This window comes from Drosophila albomicans, chromosome 3, assembly GCF_009650485.2.
Source record: "Drosophila albomicans strain 15112-1751.03 chromosome 3, ASM965048v2, whole genome shotgun sequence".
Classification (NCBI taxonomy): domain Eukaryota; kingdom Metazoa; phylum Arthropoda; class Insecta; order Diptera; family Drosophilidae; genus Drosophila; species Drosophila albomicans.
In genome coordinates this window covers 15,455,428-15,480,139 of record NC_047629.2, presented here as the reverse complement: position 1 = coordinate 15,480,139, position 24,712 = coordinate 15,455,428, and the positions used below count along the sequence as shown (strand labels likewise).

Sequence of the window (24,712 nt, the reverse complement as noted above, 5' to 3'; positions counted from 1 at the left end):
GACAGTAATGTAAATTAAAAATTCCTTTGTTTTATTTTTTTACGAATGAGAAATTAAATCGAGTATTTGATTAAAATCTAATCAATACATTAATCTTCACTGGTTCAATTCAAACTGTATAAATTTGAAAATAACCGTTGATCGTCATTATGCAGTGGCTCTCAAACTGTAGTAGCTACGACAACCATCTCGCTTTTACATACATCACATAGTATTAAATGAAAACTATCTGTGTGTAATGTGCAGAAGCGAGACAGCTGCTGAAGCTTTCTCAACAGTGTTGAACAGTCGTTAAAACAGAGAAGCGTCGTGAACTTTGGCGCGCAGCTTAAAATAATTTGAATCTTGTAGATTGCTGCTCTTTTATTACCTTGTAAAATGTTTTACAACCAACATTTGCCAACTGATTTATTTGACAATATTTTATTCGTATTACGTTGACTCACTGAAAAACCAATAATAAACACACACAACAACTACTTTTCATATACTTATTTATGACAATTTCACTTTTATTTTTGTTGGGCTAAAAGAAAACGAGACTTGATGATTTATGAGTGTCGCCCAATGCGGTAGTTGCTTTGGTTCACACGCATAAATAAATTAAAATTATTAGAAAAAGAAAATGAAAAGTGAACTGAGTATGCGTGTGTGTGAGTTTCGTTTGCGTGTTACGAGACTGACCGCTGCTCAGACTCGGAGGTGGAAGTGGAACTCTTGGTATTCGGACTTTGCGGGTGTTTCTTATGCAACCACAAGAGTTGAAGTGATTTCTCGCGCAGGTGGTAACTGCCAAAAGGCAACTGGCAACAAATGCCGAGGCGACTGGCATGCTCATAAACAATGAGCGTGCACATATCTTTTGACCCCAAGAAATATGCTGCGTCTGCGTCTACCATTTGTAACGATGTTCACGATGTACCTCCTCTGTAACCTCCAAGCCTAACATACAGCCTACAATCTATACAATCTATAATCTATAGTCGCCACTCTATTTCTGTCTATTTTCGGTGTATTACGGCGGGTGGTCTGTCAAAAGTCCCGCATTATCTACAACCGATCAACACGTTCAATCATCGTCTAACCATCAAATGTATTTCAAGTCAAATGTTAGGTATTAGCTGGCTAATGTTTGGGTTTTCTGTGATGCGTTTGAAGTTCAATGCCGTTTGGGGGGAGCTTCAAAGCGTCGGCAGCGGCCACAACTAATTAATCGACACCTTTGTCTGAAGCTGAGCTTCAGCTTAAGGTAAAACCGCTTAACGCCAGCAATTGAAAGTCAAAAGGTCGCGCTGTTCGCAATGGCGATGGTAGCGGCGTTAATAGCGCCTATTTCATAATTATCACAAAAATGAAGAGAGAAAAAAAAAATACGCAACATCCAAAACTGTCCATTCCTTGAAATTCATAGATGATTTTATTAGATTGCTTGTGGTTTGTCGAATGTTGATTGTTGTTGTTATTATTATTATTAAATTGATGTTGACCCAAATGTAATTCAATTTAAGCCGTGACGCTGCTATCTTTGAGGAGTTCGTTGCGACAGTGAAGAGGCCAAAATAAAATGAAGACAAGCGGGGGCGTGTCCATCGATATAACGCTAACGCAGATCACGTAAACGTGAGACTCGTGCTGTGCCATTTAATCAAACAATCCATCGCATCGCATCACATCGAATCGCATCACATCGCATCGCGATGGCATCGCGTAATTTGCCAATACACGAGCAATATAAAGCACTTAAATCGATGCCCCGCATTGGTGGCCTTTGCCAAATTGCGCTCATTATTGCCTCTATTATGTCACCCATTTATTTGCCACTTTGCTGTTAGATTGCTCCGATCGGCCTTCGGGGTTATTTTAGCTGCAGGAGGAGCAACGTCCACTGGGTCAACGCAAGACTTCATCATTGCGGAGCTGGGTTGAATTGGGGACGTATACGCGATAAATACGCTGAGAATTGCAACAAGAGATCGTTAAAGCAATAAGCGAAAAGCGCCATAAACACGAATTCATTGCACCAGCTTTTTTTTCCCCGCCCGCGTTTGTTTGGCTTTGTGTTCCAGTTACATTGTTGCGTCGTCTAACTATTTTTTTTTGGCAACGACAATGACAATGTCGAAGCCAAAGTCGAAGTCGTTGTCGTCGTCGTCGTGAAAGCAAACCGCAGCCACTTGTTGCAAGCAGGTGTTGCAGGCAATAATTTAAAGCTGGGTGCCTCAGTTCCTCGTGCTCGTGACATGCAACATGACTAACAGTCGTCAGAGGGCGAGTGCTGTTGCCGTTTGTCATAATTGGCAGCGCGTGGAAGATGCGCTTCCAACTTCCTTGTTGGCATTATTATTGTCACCGCCTGTCAAAGTGTGGCAAATGCGCAGAGAAGGCAACAAAAAATCAAGACTAAAAACACAACAAAAAATTGTTGAGCAAACAAAGCACAGAAAACATACATTTTTTATGTGCCATCAGCCTGAAAAAAACTTGACAGAAGACAGCGCCAGAGGGGATTCCCGGCACAGTGGTTGCCTCAATGAACTTTCGAGCTGGAGCAGTGAGACGAATTAAAAATTATCAGCGTATAATGATAAATAAACACTTAAATTGAAAAACAAAAAAATATTCAATTTCCGTTGCAACGCTCCTTATTGAATTTTATATTAACTTCACTACTTATTCAGCTTATAAATGAAATAGAATACTCGACTTAAAAAGGTAAGATTATTTTAACGGCAACAAATAACTAAAAATAAATATAAATATTGTAATATGTAGAAAATTTTATATTAAAATAATGGAAGTCTGAATAAATTTAAGGTATAATTTATTTCTATAACTTTAAATATCATTAATGTAAAAACAATTTAAAAAACAGAACAACCTCATTACAAAAATGTATTTTATTAATAGAAAAAATATTCTAAAGATCCCCATTGGACTGATTATGGAGCTATGAGCAAATTTAAGGCATAATTTATTGTTAGCTGACCAATTATTATTATTCTTAAAACAAATTAAAAAAACAAAACAATCTTATTATATAAACTTCTTATATTAAAAACAAAGATTCCCAGCTGACTTTTTCATAATTTAACTTTATGATTTAATGACTATATTAAGCTGAGCACTTTGATAACTAGAAACGATAACATTCACATTTTACAAAATTGACATTTAATTCTAGTGCTACAGATTTGCCAGCTCTTTTGTTCAACCGATTTAAATACGGTGTCAATTTGGCACTAAAACTAAACTAAAACTGAATAAAGTCGCACTCAGTTGGGCTATGAAACTGTCTCAAACCACTTAAAAAGTAATTCGCCTGGTCATGAAAGTCAACGCCAGATCTTGCGGCCATTATATAAAAGATCTTATGGGAATGTGAGCTAATTGGCGTGGAAAAGTGCGCGGGAAATGGCGGTCTGTGGTCTGCCTTCCATGCGATAGACATCGTAGTATAAGTATCTGTTGTTTTACCCACTGTGCGCGGGCAACACGCCTTCTTCTTGATGGCGGTGGATGCCACAAACAAGCGGAACAACAGCAGCAGCAGCAGCAGCGGCAGCTGGCAGAGAAACGCTTTGCAATTGTACAAAAAGTACATGACAAAATGCAAACTCAAATGTTGCAGTTGCAACAGCAAATAGCTACAGCAACAGCAAAGGCAACACTCAAACTGCAAACTACTCGTGAATAAATGACATTAAAATGCAACAACAATAACAACTGAATGAATTAACATACGTGTTAATGAGCAAAGCCGCACAGATTGTCGACGTTGCTGCTGCTCTTCATGTCGCTGTTGTTGTTGCTGTTGTTGATGCTTTTGTTATTATTGTTGTTGCTGTTACTGCTGCTGCTGCTGCTGCTATTGTGGCTGCTGCTTATGTTGCTGCTCTGCTGGTGCTGCTTTTGCCACTGCTTCCAGCTTGGCTAGCTGTTGATTCGCACGCACATAAAATACTCGGTAGCTTCATTTGCATTGAAGCCGATGATGATGTTGCCATTGCTACTGCTGATTATGCCTTTGCTAAGTACGTAAGATAGGCACTCAATCAGGCAATCAATCAGCAGGTTCAGTACACTGCAGAAAATTTCAACATATTGTTTTACATTTCAATTGGTGAAAGAGAAAGTGGTAAAGTCATAGGGCAAGCAATCAAATCTTTCAAAAAATAATATACCACATAATTTTAAGATGAAATAAATAGTATAAAAATAACTTAAGATTTAAGATCATTTAAGCTGCAATAAAAATAAAAATAATATAAATACAAACTTAAAACTAGGAAGTGTCGGTTAAAACCAAAAAATATTTATAATTAATTTTCAGTGCCAGCTTCTTATATAAATAAATAAACTATTATTTAATAATTTATTTGAATGCAGCCTATTCTATATTAACACAAACAATTAAGCTTTGATAGGCACAGATTGTACCATATTATTTTCACATTAAAATCCATTTCATTATCGCTAATATTCATTTGGATTCATTTGACTAATCAATACTTACCTTACCTTAATACAAATTAAAAAAAAAATCAACTCTCGAAACACAAGTTAATTTATTTGCTGAAATTAGTCAAAACCAAACTTGAGCTATTTCATTATTAAGTCAATTTTCGTTTGAATGCATTTAAGTAATCAATATACCTTTTAAGAAAATTATATAAATTAAATATTGAAAAAACGACGAGATATTAGTTCATTTTAGATATTTACTAAAATTAGTCAAAACCAAATGTGATTTAATTAACCTATTGTAATCAGTTAGTCAACTTAATTGCCGAATAATTTAATAAATAATTATTTATTACTTATTTTTAATGAAATAAAATCTATTCAATATAAATTTTCACATTATTTTCAGGCTCTTATTGATCAGCTCGTTTTTAGGCATATTTTCATTGAGTGCAATTTAAGCAATCAATATAATTTAAATAAAAAAAAAAATGTAAATAAAAAGAATTTAATTAATTTTCTAAAATTGGGCATACTTGGATGGGTCACATTTAATGGTGATTATTATATTAAAAAGAGTAAATAAAGTTTTATATGCATCGAGTTTCACATTATGTTAACGCTCTTCGTGTTCATCTGGCTTCTAAGTTAATTTTCATTCGGCACAATTATGTAATAAATATAAATTAATTCGTTGAAATTTTTTTTTTTTAACTTAATTTAAGTAATTAGTTTATTGTCGCACTAATTTAGTAAAATGTATTCTAAGTACTTAAAAGATTTTATAATAACACTGGAAATGCATTGTAGCAAGTTTCACATTATTTTTACGCTCTTTATGCTCAGCTCATTATGAAGCCAATTTTCATTGGGTCTCTGAAATTAGTTTCAGCTCTCGGCTAATAATCCAGTAGCATTCATAACATTTCTCGCGTAATTTTCTTTGGGTGTACTTACAACTGTGCGACTTAGCAGTTGGCCACGCGCTGCTTGTGAAAGTCTTGGAAAGTGTGACGTAACGCGGTTGCATCTTCACCTGCATATGCATCTGAGACTGTCTTCTGTCTATGTGTGTTTGTTAGTCACGGCCCACTCGGATTGCGCAATGGCCAATTGTGTCTCTAGTTACAGGAAGATGGCATCAATACTTCCGCTTGGACTAGCCAACATGGATCTTGGGTGGGTGTCGATTGGCAATAAGAAATTACAAACAGCAAATGCAGTTTCAATTAACAATATTTGTCAGTCTCTGACAGCGACGAGTATAAAATATTATATGTACGCAGTCTGGTTTCAGGTGTCTTCATCGCTGAGCCGCTTTACGGCTTACACACACACACACTCACACATGAGGAAATCTGCAATAGCAATTTGTCGTTGGCAGCAGCTGCAGCCGATGACCAGGAGACGCTGGCGACGCTACGCAAATTGGAATGTGAGACCTCTGACAGTGCGAATAAATGCTTGAGAGTTGGCTTTAGTTGCTTGGCTTCGTTTACTTTTGGCCAGTTGCGTAATCCAGCCTCCAATTCAACGATTCACCGAGCCTGTGGGGCAGACTCTGAACTGAGCCGGTTTTTCTCTGGTGGCAGCTACACATAACACACATTTTGTTATTGTTGCGGACAAAGGACAACGCCTCAAAGATTGCCAATCGGCTAAGCCATCTTCTGGTTTTTGCCACAGAAAATTGCCACAATCAAAATGGATTGCAACAGCCATAAGTCGCTTAATGCGACTTGCCTCTTCTACCTGTTGCACTATGTTGCGAACAAGTGTTCGAAGATCTGTATAACATGCTTTGGTAAACTGCTCTCGTCCGGGCGACCTTGACTGCCTTGGCTGGCGACGCACCTTTCTGAAGATCTTATTCGGATTTCGATTTCATTTACCAAATCATGTGAGTTGTTGGCCAAGCTTTGCTTTGTGGCCACCTGTGGTGTTAGCTTCTTCCACAAGTTTTTGGCGTGAGCAATTAATGCAGCGTTTAATTACAATTGCGCTGACAAAACGAGGCAGCTAATTGACTGCAGACTGCAGACTGCGTCTGTGTCTGGAACAATGAAACTGCTTGCTTATGATGCAACATGGGACAAGGGGCACGAAATCAATTTTGGCTGCGCTGGTCGCTGGTCGCTGCTTGCTGCTCGCTGCAATCAGCTGTAATTTCATTTACGCTCTATGTGGGTCAACTGCAAGAGTGGTAACAATAACATTACAGTCAACACTTGAGCCGAAACACCTGTTCGGCTTCAGTTGGGAGACTGGCGACTGGGGACTGAAGACTGGATGCTGATGCGCGACCACGTAACGAATTGGAGCAACAACAATAAAAACAAAATTAGCCGCAAGCCAAGTCAAAGCAATAAGCAATTACAGCAGCTATATGTCAAATGTGCTTACCCATCGACAATGACGTTGCAGGAAGACAGAGAAAGAGAGCAAACCAAAGAGATAGAGAGAGTGAAAGAGAGGTGGGAATTACTATTGAGGAATTACAGCTCAGCATTACGGACACATTGGGATTAGTGTCCATTAATGGTCTCTGATTGAAGGCCAAAAAGTGTGTTAAGCATGCGCTGCTTGTGCTGTTGTCATTATTGTTGTTATTTTTGTGTTGCATTCCAGGGCAAATCCCATTAGTTGAGTCAGTGCAAGTGTAAGCGTTATGCTCGCACTTAAACATGCTTTTAATTGAAACTAAAAGTCATTTAATTTATGCGCATTAACACACTTTAGCTGAGCAGTTAAATTAATGCCTTAATATTCAAATTATGTACAATTTAATTAATTATAATAAATGAAGTTTATTATTAATCTGTTGTTACGTGAAGCTTATTAATTCATTTAAATTGAAGTCTATTCATTTGTATATACAAAAATGGTAGCTAACATTTTATTTGAGCAAAATTATATAGAAAGAAAATCATTATGAGCTACGATTGTTTCTAAAAGAAGATTATTTTTTCTATCTAATTACCAATTGTGTTTCTATTGACTTTGAACCAGCTTATATGTGCATAATTATGTATTGATGCTAATCTTTTCCAAATAAATTTGCTAAAAATAAACGCAAGCAGCAGAGGCAGAAGCTTAAAGGTTATACAATGACTAATTTGGATTTTTTTCACATTTCTTGAATATTTTCTTTTCGTATTTACGCAAACTGTGCAAAAATATATTATTAATCTAATTTGTTATTATATAACTTTAATTTTATGATATGATAAACAACTAAATAAATATTATGATAAAGAATGTAATCGAATTATATTTTCATGATTTACATAGATATATTGATTGGAATGCAACTAGCTGCAGCGTGCAACAACGCGGCGTATACATTACGAGATTAAGTATACGCAGCAGACGATGTAATTTCGCATGTCAATGCAGTTACTGCATATGTTCATTTTGCAAAATGATTTCAATAAATGTCAATACGAGATTGACAATTTGTTTGACTACTAATGGCAAACATTACCATCGCATGCAATTGCTTTGTCCATGGAATCGACAATCCTTCAGCTGGCTGCTGACTGCTGTTTGCTGCTGGTTACAGGCTGCAAGTCTGCACGTTGTCATTAAGAAACTCGTTTCGTATGCCAAACCATAACCATGCATAACCTAAATAAACGTCGAGATCAATGAAGAGATGCAGTAAATTATGCAATCGACAGGGATGCGAACCTCAGTCTCAGTCTCAGCCTCGATCGACAACGGCGAAAGGTGTTTAAGGCGCCTGGAGCGGGCATCTCATTCATGCAATGCACAACATCTTCTGAAAACGTAAGAGAAACAGTAACAGTAACAGCAACAGCCACTGAAACCAAATATCAGAAATCAAAAGCCAAAAGTAAAACTTGAACCACAACGAGTTGTTGTCGTGTAGCTGTTGTGGTTGTTGTTGTTGTTGCTTTTGTTTGTGCTGTTGTCAATCTCGTGCACGTTGCAGGAATTTCAATTTCATTTTCATTTCGCATTTCGTTTGTGGGACTCGAGTCGAAACAAAACCAAGTCAAGTGGACCCACTGCACATGCCTGAGTCTGTCTTAGCCTGGCCAAAAAGCCTGCTTTAAGCCAGGTTTCGGGCTTTGGCTCTTTATACCCGCTTCCCATAGGGTAGAGGGGTTTTATAATTTTGTGCTGGCAGGAAACACATGTAACAAGAGAAGAAGGTATCTTCAACCCAATGAAGAATATTTATTGTTGATCAGCATCAACATCTGAGGCGATAGTATTTGTTGTTTTGGTTGACAATATGATATTTTGTACTCTTAGGTATTTTTTTTTTTGGCGATATAGTATATCGAAATACCAAATCTGGCTTTTGGTATATTTCAGTAATTTCTTGGTATTGATTTGACATATTTTACGAATAATACTGCACTCTTTTGAGTAAAGCTTTTGTTATATTTCAATACTTTTTATATTTTACGAATAATACTGCACTCTTTTGAGTATCTAATCAGTATATTTTTCGAATACTACCGCTCCGTTTTGCTTTTATTGATAACGTGTTGCGGGTATCTCACAGTCGAGCACACTCGAAGGTAGCTTTCTTACTTTGTTATTGTTGCTGCTGACGCTGCACATTCTTCATTATTTTCTGTTTCATTTTCCTGTGTCTTTTTCTTTTACCTAATTTCAAGTTTCATTTTGTAAATTGGTATTGTCGTTATATCTGTTGTTGTTATTGTTGTCGCGGTTGTTGTTCGTTGGTTGTCGTTGCCTGATTGTCTGTTTGTTGTGCGCTGCGCTTCTTTTCTTTAGCGTCGCATTGAAGGCCGCACAACTGCAATTTCATGCAACTCCTGTTCATGCCTTTAGTTTTCGATTATGTAACCAGTGCACAGTGGAGCAATGCAATAATGCCAAAAAAAAAAAAAAATGCAACAATAATCGCTGCCGATCATAGACACGTCGCCGAGAGACTTACTTCTTGGCCAAAAAGTGTTAATTGTGCATTTATTAAACTATATAATGGCCATTTGTCTGCTGCGTGTATATTTTATATTTTGGGGGTCTGTCGTAAAACGCACACAGCTTATTACCATGCTAAAATATTGTTAAATGGCATTTAGTAGTAAGTGTTAGACCCCCGGCGTTGGCCCCCAGAGCCGCTCAAGCGTGCCTCCAGCTAAGTGTTCGCTTTTGTTGTTGTTATTGCTGTTGTTGCTGTTATTGTTGTTGCCTTCGTCATAAGTTTACGTCTTCATGCTGCGTCCCGTTGTGAAGGTCGTTAATTGTTTACACTAAATGCCTTTTGCGGCAATTCGGATATTTTCGATATTTGGCCATTTAAGTTTTTTTTTTTGTCGTTTGGCGAATTGCAGGCCGAACATCGATTTGTGCTAATTGTTTGTTGTCACTCAAGTTCAGTCATCAGCCATCAGCCATCAACCATCAAGTCGGTAAATATGCCATCTGAAATGCACGCACGTAGACACTTAACCACTTTTATTGGAGCAGGCAAAGCGACGCCCACATGTCCACACTGTACCTTGACTGACCTTATTGCTTGCCTGCTTACTTGGCCCGCGGGCCAATTAATCGCTTGTAGTACATCGCTTATTAAACAACATAATTATGCGTTTCAATCAGACTTTGTCGACACATTCTAGCTCTTGGCCAACGCACACTTCAGGCACTTCCCAAGATCGAAAAAGAGTCCAACACAAAATGGTTTAAAGATTTCAACTGCGACGGCGACGGCTTTACCTTGGGAAAATCCGAGCAGTCATCGTCTGTCCAAAAGTCGAGACCATCAAGTCAGCTGTGCGCCGAAGAGTCGAAGCGCCAACGCTCGCTTCAAAACGCTGAACAATGCTCGCGCAGTTCGCAGTTCACTCTCACTCTCTTCTTTTCGCTTTCAATGACGCGAGCAGCGCAGTTCGGTTGGCGCTGGCAGCGACGTTGACGTCAACGTCGTGACGTCGCTGGTTGCGTGCATTTTGCACATTGGCGCGACAAAGCTTTGCGCTTTGAGCCGCGACCAAAGCAGCGAGCTGAAGCTGTAACTCCGACTGAGCAGCAGCAGCGACGTCGGCAGCAAGAGAGCTGCTGCTGTTGCTGCTGTTTTTTTTGCTGCCTAGCCAAAATTGTTGTTGCTGTTTTTGCTGCTTCGGCTGCTGCTGTTGACGTCGCGTCGCTGCGTTTCTTTTTGGCGCGTCTCATTCAAAATATAAATAGATGTGCATGTAGGGAAATGCGAATAGTGTTCATAGAAGACCTCAGCGGAGGCACATTTCAGCTCTTTTGTTTTGACGCGCTGTTGGTGGTACAGGGATTCCAAGCATGAGATCCCTCAGTTTATTGGTTAGTGTCGTGCATGAAATACAATAAAGAAACTAAAGAAATACAAAATATTATAGCTATCCTGCTATATGAATGAACTGTGCTAAAAATATCTAAGATTATGATTACATTATAGTGAAGTGCAATTGAACAGAAATTTCAATAAAAAATTCGTGCTTGTTTCACAGCTACTCAGCGCCAGCTGCGCGCTAATCCTTAGCTTAGCCTACGCACATCCACCGGAAGGTGTGTGGAAGAAGAAGCTAACCTGGAAGGAGGATTGGGTGCAGGTCTGGAAAACGATTAAAAAGGAGGCATGGGAAACGAAATGGAAAAAGGTTTCAGTGCCAATTTGGAAGGAAGTTCAGGTGCCAGTCTGGAAGGAGGAACAAGTGCCCGACTGGAAGATCGTGAAGAAGCCGAAGATTGAGGAACGTGAAGTGCCCGCCTGGAAGGACATCAAAGTCCCCGAATGGAAGAAGGTAACGAAACCAATTTGGGTGCCCACCAAGGTGGCCGTCTGGAAGGAGATCAAGGTGCCCGTTTGGAAGGAAATTCAAGTGCCCTTCTGGAAGGAAATTCAAGTGCCAGTGTGGAAGGAAGTCCAAGTCGCTGACTGGAAGCAAATGTTTGAGCCACAATGGGTAAGCCTGCAAGCGAAATACTTCTCCCACGAGATGCATTTAATCGTGTGTGCGTCTTGTATGAACAGGTGAAAATGGGCATTCCCGGCGAGAAGTTCTTGGGCAAGGATCACGAGGGTTGGGAGTACACCAGTCACGATCTGTGGCGCAAGAAGCTGATCTGGAAACCCGTGTGGAAGAAGGTCTGGCGCACCGAGAAGAAGCAAGAATGGAAGACCGACAAGGTGCAGGAATGGAAGACCGAAAAGGTGCAAGAGTGGAAGACGGAAAAGGTGCAGGAATGGAAGCAGGACAAGAAGCTGGAATGGAAGGACGAATGGGTGCAAGTGTGGAAGAATTCAAAGAAACAAATCTGGATCAAGGAGAAGCGCGAAACGTGGGTCGAAGAGAAGGTACAAATCTGGCGCACCGAAAAGAAACAAGTCTGGGCCACCGAGAAGAAGCAGGCGTGGAAGGACGAATGGAAATCCGTGCAGGTGCCCGTCTGGAAGGAGGTCAAGGTACAGGAATGGAAGAAGGTGTGGAAGCCAGTGTGGGAAAAGGTCTGGGTGCCAATTAGCCATGGCCATGGACACGGTTGGGATTAAATAGCTCATTCTCCCGCGAGTCTCCCCCATCTCTATATCCATCTCCATCTCTGTCTCCTCCCCCTGAAAATGAGGGCTAACATTTCGCAAACTATGCGACAGCACTGATATTATCTGATAACTGCCCTTGGCTCCCCCCTTGCTCCTTGAGTCCCCAAGTCCAAGTCCAAACCATTCTCGAATTGTTATTACCTAAATCGTTCCATTCTCATCCCTCGAATGCATTTTGTATACAAACCTCGTTTCCATTTCGTTACCTCTATTTCTACCTGTTGCTTTCTCCATATCTTCATCTCTATATCTTAAGTGTACAAATTAGTCATGCGCGCGTTTGTCTTTAAGTTATGAACATTTCATATTCCATGAAACAATTTATTAATTGGCCTTTTGGATTTGCCATTGAACATTCAACTTCAATGAAGAATGAAGCTCAAAAACTCAACAACAAACAGAAGCAAAAACACACTCACACACACACCGACAAAAACAATCATAAGACATAAAGAAAAACAAGTGAAAATTGTGCATTAAAGGTTTTGTAAATATATGTATGTACCTAAACCATAAAAACATTATCATAAAAAAACTGTACAAAATTTCAAACAAAACAAGTGAACAAAAAAAAAATGAATAAAAAAAATTTAAAAACATAAAAACAACAACGCATTACAATTCATTTTTAATTACAAATCCGCACATATATCACAATAAGTGCGAGTCTTTAAAGCGGCCTCTGGGAATGCCACCCATGGACAAGATGATGACGGCGATGATGACGATGATGACGATCAAGTGCTGCCTTCAAGTACACTCCTTTTACTTTCATTGGCCGACGATTGCGCAAGAGCGTCTTCATCTTCATCTTCAACTTCAGCTCCAACTTCATTGCCATTCACATTCCCATTTTGGCATTAGATGGCCATTAGGCTGAAGATGCAACTCATAAAGTTGCCAAGCTCCTGACACGCGGAAGTTGCTGTTAGATAAGCTGCCAAATGCCAATTGCTGCCCCGTCAACCTTGCCACCATACAACACAAAACCCAACACGACACACAAAAAACTGTCGAAAAAAATAAACTCGAGTTGTTGTTGTTGTTGCTGGGGCTTGGGGGCAAGTTGTTGTTATTGTTGCTGTTGCACGATTGTTGTTGCTGCCGCAATCAGACATCAGCAGCATCATCTTCGCGGCAGGCCAATAGCCAAGAGCGCAACATATGAACTTGCCGCTGCAAAGCGATTCAATGCGATGTGGTTGCAACTTGGCATCCGATGCAGATGCCAAATAAATCTCAAGGAAGCATCGCGGCCAGATAAGCAACAAGCAAAGCAGCCGCAATAACAATAACGCCTCACTTCCTGTTCAAGTTGAAGTTGAATGCAGTTGTTGCATAGGGTTATGGGGGAGGTGAAGTGCAGTGCTGGTAGTGCTGCATGCAACACAAGTCCAAGTCACTCGGTCGCCGGTTGTTGCAACATGCTGCTTTAATTGACTCTCAGCCGTGTTGCTTCGCTCGCTCTGTGTGTCTGTGTGCCAAAATGTGATGCCAAGCGCCGAGACACTGAGACACATTGTGCCGGCTCATGTTGCATGCAAGCCCAGTTAGCAGCCAACGGCAACAGCCGCCGAGGAAGCAACTTGTGGCAGTGGCAACGTTAACGGCAACGGCAGCCAATAAAACTGGACATTTGCCGCATTAGGTAACCGAAAAGTTCGAGTTCAACGCGAAACCCCAAATGCGAGACTTTTCTTAATGATGTTTCTGCAAAAAAAAAAGAAATTCACAAATCAACATGCGCACCTTTAATTGATGAGTGGGCGTGGCTGCGATTGGGTAACAACTCCCCCTCATTTGAAGGCTTTAGTTTATTTTTGGCAAATATTTCACATTGCTCTTAGCATTGAGCATTGAATAATGAATTGCAACAGTGTGTCGATTTCTAAATAAGTGTATAACAGTTGTGGAAATCTTTAAAAATAACAAAGAGATTATCTTAGTTCCGATTCCAATTGATTTGTAGAGCCAACTTATCAACAATTATAAAGGAAAACATTCACAAGTTGACACCTAATTAAGTCAATGACAATCATGGGCAAGGTCTTCATAGGCCATATCGAAAACCCTATCAAGATCAATACAATGTCAGAGCGAGAAAAAAAAGCTGAACCATGTTTTTCAAATTCAATTCAATTTCCATAACTAAAAAAGCAAAACGCTGAAAACTCTTCAGAAAACAAAGTTGCATTGTGCGTTGTGGGTTGCATTATAAAATGTAAAATTCATTTTCTGGCATTTGAGGCTTTTCTTTTGTCTCTTGCCAAATGGTAAATGTCTTTGTTTTAATTGATGTTGTTGCTATTGCTGTTGTCGCAGTCGCAGTCTCGCTGTCGTTGCGGCTGTTAAGTATTGTTGCACAAAGCCTCGTTACCTCGGAACGTAATCAAGCTGTTGCTGCTCAAGTGTTTGGCGTGCTTAGGCTTTAATTTGAGTACCCGCTGTTCAGCTGTGTAATGATTCAGTGTCCAGTTAATACAGCTAATCTCTCAATACAATCGCCAACGCTGCACGCAGCACGCGGCACACGGCGTATGCGTAATATTTTCTTGCTGATGAGCAACCGATCAAAATGAAGTGGCGAATTGCGCGCGCGTCGCGCAGCATCGCAGACATTTTATGTAATGCAGTGAGACAACTGTCATGCCAAATTCAAATTGTTTTTAATAGTAACAACAACAGCAGCAACCACATTTACAGTAAAACAAAACGAAACAAAACAAAGCAGAGGCAGCCGCAGCAGGGCAACACTCTACGCACAAGTGAAGCAAGACGCAGCGAAGCTGTTGCTGTTGTTTTAATTGTTGCAGCAGCCACACAAACACACATTGCACAAGCAGCAACAAACAAGACAAAACAAACGAACGGCCCGAAACGTAAATTGAAAAAAAGTAATAAAAATAAATTTGCTGTATACAACAAAAAAAAAATGAAGAGAAGAGAAGAAAAACCAAAATTAAAATATGTTATAATAAAGAGCGAGAAATGCTTATTGTAATAAATCTTTTGTTTGCACACACAAAAAAAGCGCGCCTGAAATATTTATTTATTTATATTTATTTCGAGGCACAACAAAGCGTTCGGCGAGCTCAGGTTCAAGACAACAAGCCGCAAGCTCCTCAAGCAGCAAGCCGCAAAAGCAAAAGCAACAGCAAAAGAGCAAAAGAGTGAGAAATGAGATACACACACAAAGACACAAAAATAAAGTAACTGAGGCACAGCAAGCGGCACGTGAGGTGGCAAAGTGTCTGCCCCGCTGTTGTCAGGTTGCCAAGCGTGAAATGTTGAGGTTGTTGCACGCATCAGCTGCAGATGAAGTTGACGCCTTGATCTGTGCCGCACCCGAGTTGCGCGAGTTGCTCGAGTTGCCAATCTCTGTCTGCATTTGGGTCATTGGTTCAAAGCGAGAGTGCAAAGCACAGAACTGGAGCAACAGCAGCAGCAGCAGCCAAGCGGCAGCTTGTTGTGGCACATTTGTCATTAAGCCAACAGCGACAAGGTCGTCGTCGTCCCCCGAGTTGCACCACCAGAAGCAGGCGCGCACTCACACGCCAGTGACAACGACAACGAAACGAGAAATGAGGTAATAACAGCATGAGCATGCAACAGGCAACAAACAGGCAACAGTTAAGCCATGACACAGGCAAAATGTGGCAACTTGAGTCCACTAATTAAGCGTCAGGCAGGCAGGCAGCCAGGCAACTAGGCAATGATTGCGTTGTCAACTCGTACTTACGGTTATGCCTTGCCAAGTTGCTATTAATAGCCAACGTTTCAATCAGTGGGCGTTTGGCGCAACAAAAGACTTAGGCCACAAACCTGCTTTGGTCACGCGACCATCGGCAGAATCTAAACTCGACCAGTTTGCCAATTTGCTGCTGCTCACAAATTGGGCCAACTGCTGCTCCTGCTGCTGCTGCTGTTCAACTTGTTTTTGCCGTTTTCATTCATCATATGCAAATTGAATTTGTTGTCAATCAATTGTCATTCGCTTTTTGTTACATTTCTGTTTGTGTGAGCTGTTTTTTGCCTATAAAATGGGGGGCTCTCTTTATATTATTTTTATCTCTCTATTTTCTCGTTCGAGTCTGAATGGAATTTCGTTTCAGCCAAGTCCGAGTTTTATGTGCGGGGAGTCGGGTGTGTGGGGCGGAGGCTGAATTTATTACAGCGCTTCAACGCAATTGCAGTTTACGACTTCCTCGAGCTGCATTATTATTAACCAGTTAGCAGTTGGCCGACTCTCAGCCGCAGCAACTGATACGCTAAATGGCCAATATGTGACGCCAGCTTTGTCATGCTTCCCCCCTTTCTGCTCACCCCTAACTATACTTCTACTGTAGTGGCCAGCAGTTGGTTTAAACGTTGTGTATTTTCTTTAGCCTCTTCAATATTTGCATGTTGTAATTTTTTGTTATGCAGCACTTGGTTATGAGGGGAGACAATGTGCAATTGTTAGACCAAGCAGTCGCAATTGTTTTTTCTATCTTTTTGTTGTTGCGAATTTTACATTTTACGAGGCGTTTTCACAGCATCGTTAAGCGCTGAATAACTGATATATAAATGGCCACTACGTACTCACATTTAATGCTGCACATTTTTTTGTCTTTCGCATCGTTTGACAAATTCATTTCGCCATCAAGTTGTGCAAATTCATCTGCAAATTTGTTGTTGTCATATTTTTAGCAAGTACTTAAGCGCACATACTTATTAGTATTCTCGTTCTAATCCCAAAACCAATTTGCCAACTGCATTTTGTTTGCAACGAAAATATTATGCGGAACAATATTTTCGAAACGCACTTAAGCACACAAAACACGTAGCTTTAAACCTTAATCACTACTTAACCTACTAAAAATTGATGAAGTGCCAAGTATAATCCCATATTTGATTAGAACACATTTATTATCACATATTAGTCTTTCGTTATTGATGTTAATATAGTGTATATCAGGAATGCTTTATACTAATATTGGATTTTGGATTCAGAAGCCTTCAAATTGTGGTGGCGCCATCTGTGATCAGCGCTTGCAACCACAGCTGGCGCCATCTAGAGTAATGTGCTGTACCAAACAAGCGTAGCTTGATTAACAAGTGACCCCTAAAAGTATGCAGCGTTTTGCGAGAAATGAAAGCTGATTGATACGATAAAAAACCACGGCTTTTCGTTGGTCAGTGCATCAGAGCTATAAAAATCAGTCAGCATTAACGCTCATTAAAAGACGGTAATGAACAGTTATTGGCATTGATATGGTCGCCCATTTGACCTGCGACACTCGATCATCTTGGTTGTAGCATTGTGTGGTTCGTTAAACTTGGAAATTGAACGGAAACAAATACGAATTGAAATGCCAGCACCTGCATTGTCCGCGTGGCTCTTCATCAAATGCAACAATGCAATTATGTAATCAGTTTTTTATTTTTTTTGTTGTTGGTGTTGTTGGGGTTTTGCATGTGCCAGACTATTTGGCGAGCGTGACTGCAACTGTCTGACTGAGTGACCAACTAAATGCGATTGCTTTTGGCTTTTCCAACTTGAAGATACAAACGTGTGATTAGCACCAACTTAATGTACATGTATTAGTGAGTGTGTGCGGGTGTTTGCAAAGTGTGCCTACTTACGATTGGCTACGCCCAACGAGTCCAAATGAGCAAATACCTGAAAATTAACTCCACATCAAATTTGCATTTCTTGCGCTCTTCACTAACCCAAATGCCAAGTGGCTGATGATGTGTTCAGAGAGAGTGCTTTGAAGAACCCGCATGACTGGCAAGAAGGAGCACCGGACTGATTGCAATTTCCTAGTTGCTGTGAGGCACTTCAAACCACACAACGTCATGGCCATAAACGATTGCGCAATGGCAGCCAAAGTGGGAGACAGATATTATAACATATTGCCAAACGGTCAACGAACGCCAAAAGAACCAGTTTTATTAACCTGCACGCTGACAGGTTCCCCACACACACACACATACACTTTGAGCTTTGAGCCAGCAATGGGGCCTTTGAGATACACCCAGTTACACTCATAAGTAGCGTGCTTGTTGCATTTCCGTTTACCATTGGCGCCCGTGCGTCTCATTTGACTACTCGTTAAATTTATTTTCTTGTCAAATGAGGTGTGAGCCCTCATGCAATGCAAATGACTTTGCCCATAATACTAATATTGGTAAAGCCATAAAGACGACTTTTTGTTGTTGTCGCAACGTGACTCGAAATTTCTATGACAATTCAATTGTGCATATGACAGGCAGGTTCGTGTCTTAAGTCTTTTGTTGTAGTTCCCTTTACGAAATTGGTGTCGAGCTGAAATTGCATTTGCCTGACCTTGAGCGACTGTTGCAACTGCTGTGCTTGCATCTCTGTGTTGCAAGCTTGCACTTTCAGGGAAGTTCAAAAGCAGTGGCAAGTTGTCGCAAGTAGGTGCAATAACAGGTAATTAAAAAGCCCAGACCACATCGATGCAACATCCATAAAAGTACTGCGGCAAGATCCCGATTGCCTTTTGGTGCGTGCGACTTCGAAGTTGTCAAACTGTCAAACTGCAAGCGTAACACACACACAAAGTGGTTCGGCCAGCTGCATCGAAGGCGGCCCAAAATGTCTTGTGGCAGCCATAAAATGCGACATTTGATTATTTTTTTCTTTGCTGTGTGGTAGCCAAACAGGAAGCCGCATACTTTGTATCAATCGGAAGTAAAAGGTGCAGGCAAGCAAAGGATCGAACTGCAATTGCCTTAAAAGTCATTCGCCAGTGCGAGTATGTAAAACAATTTGTACCCCTCTGTTTCTGCTCCTCTTGTCCACACTCAACTGCCCAATAAATTATTTGGTATGCTCACGCCCACGCATGACAAATCTCTGCAATCTGTTGGCTATTCAAATCAGGAGTGGTGCAGGAAGTGTGCATGCCAAAAAGCTGCTCCAATTTTCATGCCGGAACCGATTGCAATTACACACACATACACACACACACACGCCAGCAGACACACACACATGCACACCCTTAAACACTTAACACATTGACTGATTACTGTCAAGATAAAGCGAGCCAGTGGCCAATACAAATATGGAGAAAAAAAATAAATACAACAAACAATAAACAAATCGCCAACACACGATCTGGATTTTGGTTATCGATGTGTGTGTGTGTCTGTGGAGTTGAAAAGTAAAAGTGGTTCAACGGCTGCTTGATGGTGGTAACGTTATGCGTTTGGTTGGCCTGGCCTGGCCTGGTCTGCCATAACACCTCAGTTCACCACACTTCACTTCACATCCAGACTGTCGGTTCTCCATTGACTTTGAGCCACAAAAGGAAGCCCGACTAAGCCACAAGGAAGCCAAGATTCCGTGGCCATGGGCTATGCTGCTATGGCTGTGCTCGCTGACTCTCTTGACCATCGTTACGCATTTCATTTGCACCACTGCAGCGACAGCATCTCAGATCCAGTTCGAGTTCCAATTCCAGTTCGCAGCTTTTGTCTGTGCTCACTTCCTGGTGCGCTCCAGGGGCTGCTTTATTTATCTTGGCTTGATGAATATTAATATGTGTTTAGTTTTACCATTTGATGCGAATTTTGTCCGTTGCCCGAACACTTCCTTATGGGCCATAACTAGTTGGCGCATTAACAGCCAACTGAGTTAGGGTTATGTTTATTAAAGGAGGTCTCAAGGGAGCTGTGAGAAGTAATAGACGACAATGATTTATGATTTGGCAGGAAACTTTTCCATAAAAGTAACAAATCAAATCTATATAATTGAATATCGAAATTAGCAGGCAATTAAACTGCCATGTTTCACATTTCTTTAATTACATCATTTACTGCCGTTTGTTTTGACCATGAGCTGCCCACTAAGCCAACACACACAAACAGATATATTATATATAGTATATAGACTCATAACGGAACAATGCCCAGCTCACGCATGCGAAAGTTGGAACTTGGACAAAATCTCTGCTCATTCATAAGAAACCGGCGAGGGAATTATGGAGAGCGCAAAGAAATAAACTAAATCAACATGCAATTAATTTGGCTTTGAAAATGAAGCGAACCATTTAAAGAGCGCACAACTTGAATGGAATTCCGCATGCTTCAAATATGTGCAGATGCAGGAAATAAATCGAGGCAACTCTAAACGCAGCTCTTGAACGTTTGCCAACTCTTGCCACATTGTTGCACATGCAAAAATGCAGCGTTAGACAATGTGGACACTTGGCAGTTAGATCCCATTTGGCACGCAGCACCAGCGACTACGACTGCCCTTAACCGAATTATGTAGCTCCAACTTTGGCTTACAAATTACAAATTAAATACCACTAATTGATTGCAGTGCGTACTACGCAGTCCCTGGCTCTAGCTCCCAGCGCCTCACGAACGTGACGACCTTCGTATGCATTATTGAAGAAGAATTCCCAAAATCAAAAACCCCATAAAGCAAAGTATGAAACGCAAACAATACAACGATCCAGCTACACATACTATATACGATATACGATACGCAATCCAAAGCGTTTTGTTGTCTTCAACGCGTTCCATATCAAAAATCGTTATTTTCCCATTTCGTGCTATTAATTTGCATTGCGCCAATGTTTGTGCTGGCGTTGTTGTTGTTGTTGTCATTTTGGGTATTGTTTTTTATTAAGATTTATAACATTTATTGCCATATGCCCGACTGTGATTACAACATTTGGAGCAAGCAGCACTTTGCCAGCTTTTGTCTGTCGTCTGCCGTCTGATGTCTGCTGTCTTCTGTCTCCTTCTCCTCCTCGATCACGTCGCGCCAAACAGACGCGAATGCGCAGCACAAAAGAAAAGAGACAATACCGGCCCCAAAGCTGAGCACGAGAGTTAAGCTCAAAAGCTGAGCGAGCGCGCGTTGAGCTTTTGCAGCCAAAAGCTCGCTGTGTCATTGTTTACACACAAAACCGTTATCAGAATTCAAGGTCTTCGGCTTTTGCGTCGTCGCGCTCTCGTTTTCGCTTTTCGCCACTTTTGAGAGCGCGTGCGTGCGTTCGCTCTCATTTCGTTTTCCATTTCATTTCGGTGGCGCCGGCTGCACCTGTGTGGCGCCGTCTATTTAACCTGGCTCCCCAATCTTGGCAGCGGCAGTCTGAACCACGAAAGTGGCCACAAGAGTTGAACGCGCGTTTCCCACCCAGCGAGTGGTGGCAAATTTATTCGTAGTGCATAGAGTGAATTAGTGTTACACTTGGGTCCCGAAAAACAAACCCCCAGCCAACTTTAAGCCGAAGCCATGAGGATCCAGCGGCATTTTGTGGTAATTTCAAACAATAGCAACAATAACAACAACAAGTGTGAGCGCCAGTGTAAACTTTGTGAAATGCGTGTGCGATGATTACTTAGCCAAATGGAACTAATGGAATACAATCTTGACTGCTTATGAAAATTTCATGCGTTTAATTTGTTTACGAAACTACTGAAAGAAAACTAAAGTACTCAGATTCATTTGTAAACATTCGAAATGCTTCAGATATCTTATTTGGGTTTTAGCGCGAAATGTGCGAAGTGAATTCACAAATTTTACACTTTGTGCGTTGTTTTTTGCACACTTTGGCTATTAAATGTTACATGTCATGGGCTTTTTATAACCACAATAATATGACAAAATTTGATTTAAAGTAATTGGTATCTTTTCATAATAATTGATAATAACTCTATCCATAACAGTTTTTGGAGGCAATTAATTACTGCATTTTGCAAGCAGCTTAACTAATCTCCGTATAAACATAAAATTTAGGCATTTTGATCTTTTCATAAATACCAAACCGTTGCTGGAAAATATATATATTTCAAGATCATCGGAATATAATTTTCAATATCTCAAAATATTTTTATTCCGAAAATGGGTCTTAAAAAAATGTCATAGAAATTCATTTAAATATATGTTATTTACTTTCGATGCAGATTAAATTTACAACTGAATAAAAGTAAAGGTACTATACATAATCCCCACTTTTTCCAATAAAATAATAAAAATGTATTTAAGTAAATTAAGTTTCCATAATCGATTTTCCCACTTGGACACTTTCCAGACATTGGGCATTGTCGCCAATAGCACGACATTTGTGGCTCTTTTTATTTTCGTATTTATTTATTTTTGTCATTTTGATTGCCACTCGATTGCTTTGAGGCGCATTGTCAACAATTAAAAACGCACAAATACGACGACGCGATGGTTTCATTAGCGCTTGCCCATGAAATGCAATGTTGAGTCGAGCTCTTTTCCCTCACGATCGATGATCCAACGACTGGCGAAGCAGTCGCTGCGGCTTTAAGATCACAGACGGGGGTTGGGTTCGTTTGCCACTTTCACTGCCCACCAGCAGCAGCGGAAGCTGTAACTTAGACGACTTTACTGCCACTGCCAAATTTGACTTCGACTTTAACTGCGCTGGCGTCGTTGTCGTTATCGCTGTCGTCGTGAGGCGTGCTTGAGCACAATTAGCACCCTCTGAGTGCAAGCGATGAGATAATAATAATTTTTTTGCCGGCGCTAATTTCCATTTCATAATAGGCATCCAGTTGACATTTGAGCGCAAATTGATTGAATTGAATTTGAATGATTAAAATCTGTTTATGAAATTCCCCCACCAAAGATGACAGCAAATTGACGCCAAATACTTTGACCTCGGCCAGACATACCATATTCCTAATAAAGACAGTGCCCTACAACAAAACACCAACGCCTAAGCATACGGATTCAAAGCGAGAGATTTTTGCATAATGCTGTGACACCTTTGACCATGTTTGAAAAGAGGCCCAGCCCGAAGTGAAACAAAAACAAGGCATATGCCCCCAAATGGCTTTGACCTGTAGCCAGGTCAGGCATTATCATGTTGATCTGCCATATTTATACTCGAATCCCCCACACGAAAATAAATTATTACTGCACTGACGTAACATTTCACTCTTACTTTTGTCTGGGAGTCAACGGCAGTCAATGACTCGACTCCCATTGCAAAAATAAGTTGCCGTATGTGTTCAGGCAGGTAAACAGAATGGGGCAAGCCGAGAGAGAGATGATGACGTGATGACCCAGTTATAAACCAGTTTTTGCCTTTTACGCTTCATATGAAGAATATTAAATTAATTAACATAATCGTTGCGAATTCAAGTTGATCCCTAAACGGGCGCGCGTTCGTTGCCTAAGTCTTTTGTTTTGCTGTTGACTAACACTTAACAAATTTACTTTAACTTCAGTTGGGTTTTCTCGGCGCCCTCTTTGTTGCCATCGCCGGCAGCCATGCCAAAGCTGTCGGAGATCAGCAAGCTGCGGAGTCCCAACAAGTTGCGAGCGGAAATGCCGTCGCGGAGAAGCGCATCGGTCACGGCTTTGGTTTAGGTCTTGACATCGGCCTTGGTGGTCATGAAATTCACGAGCACATACACGAGCACCATGAGCATCACGATCCAGGCTACTGGAAGAAGAAGGTCACGTGGAAGGAGGGCTGGAAGAAGATTTGGAATCCTGCCAAGAAACAAATTTGGAATCCATCCTGGAAGAAGGTATACAGCATAAGCTTTATATTTATTTATACGTTGATTTAATTAATATGATTATGTTTTATCAAAACGATGATTTACAACAGATTTACAAGCCTCATTGGGTAAAGGTTCCCGGCTGGAAGGAGATTCAGGTGCCAGCCTGGAAGCAAGTTTGGGTAAGTCAAACCCTTAAGACATAATTTCTTATACTAAATAATATTCTTGATAACTTTTAGGTGCCACACTGGAAAGAGATCTTAGTGCCTGCCTGGAAGGACATTCAAGTGCCTGACTGGAAGCAGTATTGGACACCAGAACTAGTCAAGGTATAATAAAACATCTGATCACACATCAACTCTTTATTAACAATTAAATTAACTCTGAAGGTTGGCATTCCCGGTGAGAAATATCTGGGCAAGGATCATGAGGGCTGGGAGTACACTAGCCACGATCTGTGGAAGAAGAAGGTTGTCTGGAAGTCGCACTGGAAGAAGATCTGGAAGCCTGCAAAGAAACAAATCTGGGTGCCAGAGAAGAAGTTGGAATGGAAGGAAGCGTGGAAACAGTACTGGAAGCCAGCCAAGAAACAGATCTGGAACGATAAACTGGAATGGAAGGAAGCATGGAAGCAAATCTGGGTGCCCGGCTGGAAGGAGATCTGGGTGCCTGGATGGAAGAAAATCTGGAAACCCGTCGTGATATCCGAATGGTTCCCCTCGCCCGATCACCATCATGATCACCACCACGAAGAGAGCTGGGACTGGGATCGCAAGGACAAAGCTGCCACCAACGAAAAGGACAAAGTTGTGTGGAAGCGCGACGATAGCAACGTTTCAGCGCAGAAGCCAACACAACTAAAGCCGGTAGCTAACGGAGATTTCAAAGCCAAGACACTGGAGGCAGCCAAATCGCCAATCGCTGCCACATCGCAATCATTTAAGTTTCCGGGCGCATAAACGCCGTGCCAAATGCCACATTAATTAGAATGTCACCCACCCGGATCCTTGTTCCATGTAAATAGTTGTACACCAGTCGTTAGCACGTAAGGACTTTCGTTGCGTTGGCGTTAGCGTCAATTTAAATTATCTCTAGCCTTAGACATTGTTTTAATTAACCAAATAAAATAAATAAATAAATACAAATTATAATAATACATATGTG

General features: G+C 40.8%; 2 protein-coding genes across 2 annotated transcripts; both read left to right on the top strand.

Annotated features, from left to right (window-relative positions):
* The first annotated feature begins 10,686 nt into the window (after positions 1 to 10,686).
* Positions 10,687 to 12,620, top strand: LOC117568933 (golgin subfamily A member 6-like protein 2). Its single transcript, XM_034249859.2, has 3 exons — positions 10,687 to 10,779; positions 10,947 to 11,402; positions 11,471 to 12,620. The coding sequence occupies exons 1-3, from the start codon at positions 10,759 to 10,761 to the stop codon at positions 11,987 to 11,989; spliced, it is 996 nt and encodes a 331-aa protein (XP_034105750.1). The 5' UTR covers positions 10,687 to 10,758; the 3' UTR covers positions 11,990 to 12,620.
* An 8,520-nt stretch (positions 12,621 to 21,140) lies between these two features.
* Positions 21,141 to 24,702, top strand: LOC117569396 (uncharacterized). Its single transcript, XM_034250532.2, has 5 exons — positions 21,141 to 21,323; positions 23,267 to 23,572; positions 23,656 to 23,727; positions 23,788 to 23,877; positions 23,938 to 24,702. The coding sequence occupies exons 1-5, from the start codon at positions 21,300 to 21,302 to the stop codon at positions 24,505 to 24,507; spliced, it is 1,062 nt and encodes a 353-aa protein (XP_034106423.1). The 5' UTR covers positions 21,141 to 21,299; the 3' UTR covers positions 24,508 to 24,702.
* Positions 24,703 to 24,712: the final 10 nt, after the last annotated feature.

Bases quoted from the DNA above. Each gene is read 5' to 3' on its own strand.
- LOC117568933 (XM_034249859.2), top strand. From the start codon at position 10,759: ATGAGATCCCTCAGTTTATTG. The intron at 10,780-10,946 runs GTTAGTGTCGTG...CTTGTTTCACAG, and splicing joins TGAGATCCCTCAGTTTATTG to CTACTCAGCGCCAGCTGCGC. The intron at 11,403-11,470 runs GTAAGCCTGCAA...TTGTATGAACAG, and splicing joins AAATGTTTGAGCCACAATGG to GTGAAAATGGGCATTCCCGG.
- LOC117569396 (XM_034250532.2), top strand. From the start codon at position 21,300: ATGAGGATCCAGCGGCATTTTGTG. The intron at 21,324-23,266 runs GTAATTTCAAAC...CTTTAACTTCAG, and splicing joins GGATCCAGCGGCATTTTGTG to TTGGGTTTTCTCGGCGCCCT. The intron at 23,728-23,787 runs GTAAGTCAAACC...GATAACTTTTAG, and splicing joins CAGCCTGGAAGCAAGTTTGG to GTGCCACACTGGAAAGAGAT.